General features: G+C 47.5%; 1 protein-coding gene across 1 annotated transcript in view; it reads right to left on the reverse strand.

Annotated features, from left to right (window-relative positions):
• NCAPG2 (non-SMC condensin II complex subunit G2) overlaps nt 1-4,722 on the reverse strand; it is a 69,528-nt gene extending 64,806 nt beyond the window's left edge. Inside the window, exons 1-2 of the mRNA XM_044920006.1 lie at nt 4,703-4,722; nt 2,859-2,975 (exon numbers count right to left, since the gene is read on the reverse strand). Of these exons, the coding sequence (XP_044775941.1) occupies nt 2,859-2,963 (105 nt within the window). The 5' untranslated portion in view covers nt 2,964-2,975; nt 4,703-4,722. The remainder of the gene's footprint in view (nt 1-2,858; nt 2,976-4,702) is intronic.
• Between the last annotated feature and the right edge of the window lie 1,278 nt (nt 4,723-6,000).

The raw sequence follows: 6,000 nt of genomic DNA on the forward strand, positions 1-6,000 counted from the left end.
GCAAAAGACAATTTCTGGTTTACTTATGTGGGATTTCATCAGTACGTGAATGCAGAAAACTGCACCCACTGAGTGGAGCCTCAGAGTCACAGAAAACACACACCCCAGACGCCTGCCAGCTCCTGGGACCCTACATGTGCTGCAAGCCGCACCATCCACACCTTGGGTCCCTCCCACCTTCATGACCCACCTCATTCGACCCTCTGACCAAAGCTCTCTTCAATGTTCTCTGTCCTCCCAGCCTGGTCTGTATTTTTCTTCTCTGTTCTCTTCCTGTCACACACAGGGTTGGAAGGCTAGCCCCTGGGAGCATGGGTACCCACTTCCACCTGCAAACTTAGGATCTTTTTCAAGGTAAATGTCATGTTTACTATGGTATTTATGTACTTCTTAGTGAGTTAACTTGTATAAAACTGCTACTTTTTATTAGGTCACTGTCTTTTTTTAATGTGTCACTGGTGAGGTTTTTGAGTGTTATGCCCTTAACCCCACTTGTCCCATAATCCTTCTGGGTTTTCATTGCCCGTTCAGCAGAGTATAGTGATTTTTGGCAATTTTTGGCAATGCATATATTGTATTATAGCAGAACTGATTATATGTGGGAAGGTCCACTTAATAGGCTTCAAACTGACTTAAATTATCTGGTTGACCATGTAAAACTGCCATTATTCAACTATCCTGACCTACAGAATGGCATTTCATATCATTCAACTCAAACAAAACAAGTGATGCACAATCCTACATCTTCTCATTTTCATGTTTAAGAGCTACATGGTGATTGAGATACTAAATTATTTTTTTTTTAAGATTTTATTTATTTATTTGAGAGAGAGAGAATGAAAGACAGAGAGCATGAGAGGGAGGAGGGTCAGAGGGAGAAGCAGACTCCCCGCTGAGCAGGGAGCCTGATGCGGGACTCGATCCCGGGACTCCAGGATCATGACCTGAGCTGAAGGCAGTCGCTTAACCGACTGAGCCACCCAGGCGCCCCGAGATACTAAATTATTAAGTGTTAGTAAGACTTGGTACTCATAAACTAAAACGAATGCCTATGAGTATGAGCACTAACTCAGCATCCTTCCGAGATGTCCGTTGCTGAGCAACAGTGCAAGGCTCTCCAGCATGTGACCAGGGAAGTTGGAGGCAAGCACCGTAAAGGGCGCTCCATCACCGCAGCACCAGTGTGATCTTGCGTGGACTGTGCTAACCAAATGCTGCTATTTTGGCCTTTTGATTTTAAATTAGTATTAACTTAGCTTCATCATCATCAATTTAGTTTGTGGTATTAGTTGATACTATAATACCAGTCTGCAATAACAATCTTGTAAGCTTTAAACCACATGTGTATTGCACATCTAATATAATACAAATCATCTACACTCCTACTAAAACAGTTTATGGAACATCTAAATCGTTTGCTCTTACAGACCCTTCTGTGATGTGCTGCCTGTGGGTCTGTGCTGGTTATTTTTAAGTTTACAGAGTACCACTTTATAATATAAAATCATATTACAAACTCATTTCCTCTTATAAAGAAAAATGACTTCGTAAATGTTGCTAACAACAAATTTCATATTCGGTTCCTCTCTACTTCTTAATTACTACTAACTTAATATTCACTGCATGAGCAGAACAAGTGAGGTATGCATCTCCTGCCCCAAAGTCAAAAGTGTTTTAGAGTTGGTACCTTAAGTGTTGGGGTTCCTCAGAGTTCTGTCCTAGGCTTCTCTTCTCTTACTACATTACAGATGATCCTGTGCATTCCCATGACTGAAGCTTCCAAGTGCCACTGAGGACACCCAAATCTGTCTCTACCCAGGACTCTTTCCTGGGCCTCAGATACAGCTATCCATCCACCTACTGGACATCAACTTGTGCACATTCCCCTGGCAGTCATCCAGAACATTCCAAATTGAGACTATCTTCCCGCTCAAACCTGCCTTTTCCCCACGTCCATGATCTCACTGAAAGGCACCACAAGTCAGACCCTGGAATCTGCCTTGGCCCTTTCCCTGGCCCGTATCCAGTCAACAGCATCACCACCTCACCACCTAACAGCTCACAAAGGCACCCACATCTTCCCATGTCCATCTCCTAATGCAACCACCATCATGCAGGGCACAGCCTCTTCACCACTCTTAGGTTCTCGTGTTGCCCTCTTCAATCTATGCGTGTACAAGCCCCCACGCCTCTCAGGATAAAGTCTCAGCTCCTTAAAGTGGTAAAGAAGGACTGACATAATCTAAATCTCAGCCCCTGCCTCTTCCTGACCTGGCATTTCTATACCCTAGCCCTACCAAATGTCTTCAAGTTCAAATACAATGTACCTTCTCCTGTCTTTAAAATTATCCCCTCTACTTGGAGAGGTCCTTCCCCACATCCGTCTTTGACTGGCTGACTTGTTTACTCTTTATATCACAGCTTCCATACCCTTTCCACTGGGATAGGAAGCAGTCCATGGCTGGATTTGGGCCTTGTCCCATATCCTTGCCCAAGCTTATCCTTTTTACTCTGGTGTATTTACACACCTGGATCTACCACAACACTGTAAATAACCTGAGGACCAAAAAAGTATGTCTTCCTCACTATGCTATGCACAAAGCAAGAGATCAATAAATATTTAAGTAAATAGAAGCACACTGTGTTACATCACTTAGCATTTTTACAAATCTCTTAAAAGGAAGCAAGAAATACAATTTGTGAATAGTTGCCCATCAGCAGGTGGTGTATTTGAGTACAGGTCTGGTTTTTTTTTTTTTAAATAAACCTTGGTCCCTAAGGATTCACTGAGATGACTATATTTCATTTGTGCATGTAATTAACAGTCAAATCGCAATAAAGCTAAACATAAAACTTACATCAAGTTGAACAAATTGCAAAAATTCTCCAATCAGCTCCTTAGACACCGCTTGTACAAATGTCTCTCGTTTTTCCATGATAGATGAAACTTTTTCATATGGCATTTATTCTGTAACCTTAGCAGAAAACACAATCATACTGAAACCTGAATTTGCAAATATATCTTTTCCTACAAGATGTAACATCCAAAATTGCAAAAACAACAAAAAAAGAACTGTAGACGATTTTTAACATTCTGACATAGAACAAGTTATGATATCTAAAAAAATAATTCTCTTTCTTTCCCAAGGAGAGTATCAACATAACATTACGTTATTATCGATTGTTAATGAAGTTACTACCAACGAAGGAAAGAGAAATCCAAATGGCTGTGGGAAGCTCACCTTCTCTTTCAGTACCTTAGCAAGATGCTCAGGCAGGTCTGAGCTCAACAAAAGAAGGCTGATTCCATCAAAACATGGGGGGGGAAGTCTTAGAGTCAATAAAAGAAAGTACTAAAAGAAAAAAGAAAAAAGAAAAAAGAGAGAGAGAGAGAAGGCTGACCCCACCTGCTAACTCCTGCAGACCGCCTTTCTAAAGGGCCACTCCTCTATCAAAAAAGTCCCAGTGACAGTCGTCCGCTCTTCAGTGCGGCCCGGGCCACCCGGGAGCTTGTTAGCGGGAGCATGTGCATTAGGTGCGTCCAACCACAGCAGGCTCCTACCCAATCCTGCGGGAGCCGGAGCTCAGGGGATTGTGTGCAACCTCCCTCCCTGCCTTGTTTCCCCCAGTAAGTCCTATTTTCCATTCACACCACCTAATGCTGGCAGAGCTGTTTGAAAGACATCAACCAAAAGATGAAGTAATAGCAAAATGATGGAACACAGATGCAGTAAGACCCCTACCCGTGAAGGCAAATGAAAACCTCCTGCACCGTTATAAAGAGAGCAATATGGAAAACTACTGGCACCAACGGGAACAATGATGGGGACGGAGTCATTAAAAACACAGAACCCCAGATCTGAAGGAGCTCCGAACACGTAACTTCCTCTTGGCCAAGCGGCAGGGAGGGTGGCCAGCCAAAGCCTGATGACTAATTCTGGCCAGTGTCCATTCCTGGACTTGAAAACAAACATTCCCAGAAGGTGCCGTCAAGTACATGCAATCACACGTCTTAAACCTGCGTCTGTGCACTCTCCCCCTGTGATGCCGGGGACTTCTCCGAGTGTACCCGTGGCGCGCCACCCTACCTACCCCGTCTACGTCTACTAGACGCCCGCACCCCCCACTTTCTGACACGGGTTAATACCTCTCCGCCTCGCGCTCAGCCGGTCTCCAAGCGGCCCCCCTGCGTCTCCGGTCCTATTCGCGCCCCAGCCCGCGGCCGTCCAGCCAGACGCTGCGCTCAAGGGGAGGCCGCATCTCAGCACGCAGTTACCCGTCCGCACGGCACACGGGGCACCCCGGAGTCCAGCACGCAAGGAGCACGAGCGCTGCACAGAGACGCCCGGCGCCTGTCAGCACCTGCCGACCGGGCGGCGGCGCACCCAGAACCGTGACAGACGCCAGGGCACAGGGGCCCGGGCAGCAGGGCGCCAGAGCTTGGGGGCCGGCGGGGAGGCGTCCTCTCCCGGGCCAGGTCCAGGGCTGCGGTCCGCCCCGAACTCAGCCCCCGGGCGTCGGCGCGCTCAGGGCCCCGCTGCCCGCCGCCCCGGGGCCGCCTCGGAGCCGCCGGCCGGCCGTGGGCTCGGGTCGCGGCCCACGCGGACGCCGTGAGACTGGGGGCCCCACCCGCCCGACCCCGCCACGCCCCGACCCTTGCCCCAGCCCGGAGCCCTTCGCCGGCCGGCACCGCGGCGCTCACCTCGTCCCGGAAGCCCGCCGTTTCCCGCGCTCGGACCAGATTCAAACCCGCCCGCCCGCGGTGGCGACGCGCTCCGCCGGGCGGCGCGTCATCACGCGCCGCTCTCGCGAGAGCCGAGAGCGCTTGGGCGGGGTCCGCTGAAGGGCGCGCTCCACGCCCCGCCCCGCGCCTCGGCCGAGTTGAGAGCCCCGGCCCCGCCCCATGGCCCGGCCACGCCCCAGAGCCCGGCGGCGCCTCGCCCGGCCACGCCCCCTCCCGGGCCCCGCCCCATGGCCCGGCCACGCCTCCTCCACGTCCACGCAGGTCTGGCTCGTTTAGTGTGAAATCTAATTTGTTTTATCAGTGGTTTAAATAGCTAAAACGATTGCAATCTCAACGTACTTATAAAGATTGACTTTTAAAAACTGTCACATCACTATAAATATCCAGTGGACTCTGAATACTCGAGCACCTGGGCCCCTGGTCTTCTTGAACTGTTTGTGGCTGGTCTCCCACGTAATGCAACCCTCGCGTAAATCTGTTTTTGCGACGCAGTTTCTGAAGGTCGTGTCTCCAGCAAGATAGATTGCTTAGATATCTTGTGACCATAAAGCTCTAGATTTTAAAACTTTCACGTTTATTAGAGATACAAACATCAAAACCATATAAATAAATTGTAAATTTTGATAAATACTTATAAAATTAAAATTTTGTTGAAACACCTAAATGCTACGGTTAAGATTATTTTTTCAATCCATTCATTTCCAAGGATGAATATTCTATTCTGATTTTTCATATTTATAGATGTAAATACTGAGAAAATTTATTCACATAAACAGAAATGAAAAGGAATGATAGTAATGTCGCTCAATTCTGTAAACATTTTTTAGTTAAATGCCAAAAATCACATAAGGATATATCATCGATTCTTTTTTTTTTTTTTACATTTTATATCCATGTATTTTTTAAAAATCCGTCCATGCAAAAGGAGGCACGTGTCGGTTTCCGAGAGAGGGAATGTTCTCATGGAGGTACTGTAAGTCTAGGGGGGTCCACGTCCTTTGTTGCCCTTTAACAGATTCTGTGGTCCTCTTCAGGTTCAGGAAGCTCATCCAGTGGTATCGCAACATCCTGAGACAGCCGCTTGTCTTCTTGTCAGCCATCATCAATCAGATCCAAGATCCTTCCATCTCTCAGTGCCTCACTGTCCACTCCCCTGCGGCTTTGATCTTGTCCCGTGCGCAGACGCAGCACTCCACATCTATTCTTTTCATTTAATTTGTATCCGCTAATAACTTGATTGAGCTTTCCTTCAATTT

This window comes from Neomonachus schauinslandi, chromosome 12, assembly GCF_002201575.2.
Source record: "Neomonachus schauinslandi chromosome 12, ASM220157v2, whole genome shotgun sequence".
Classification (NCBI taxonomy): domain Eukaryota; kingdom Metazoa; phylum Chordata; class Mammalia; order Carnivora; family Phocidae; genus Neomonachus; species Neomonachus schauinslandi.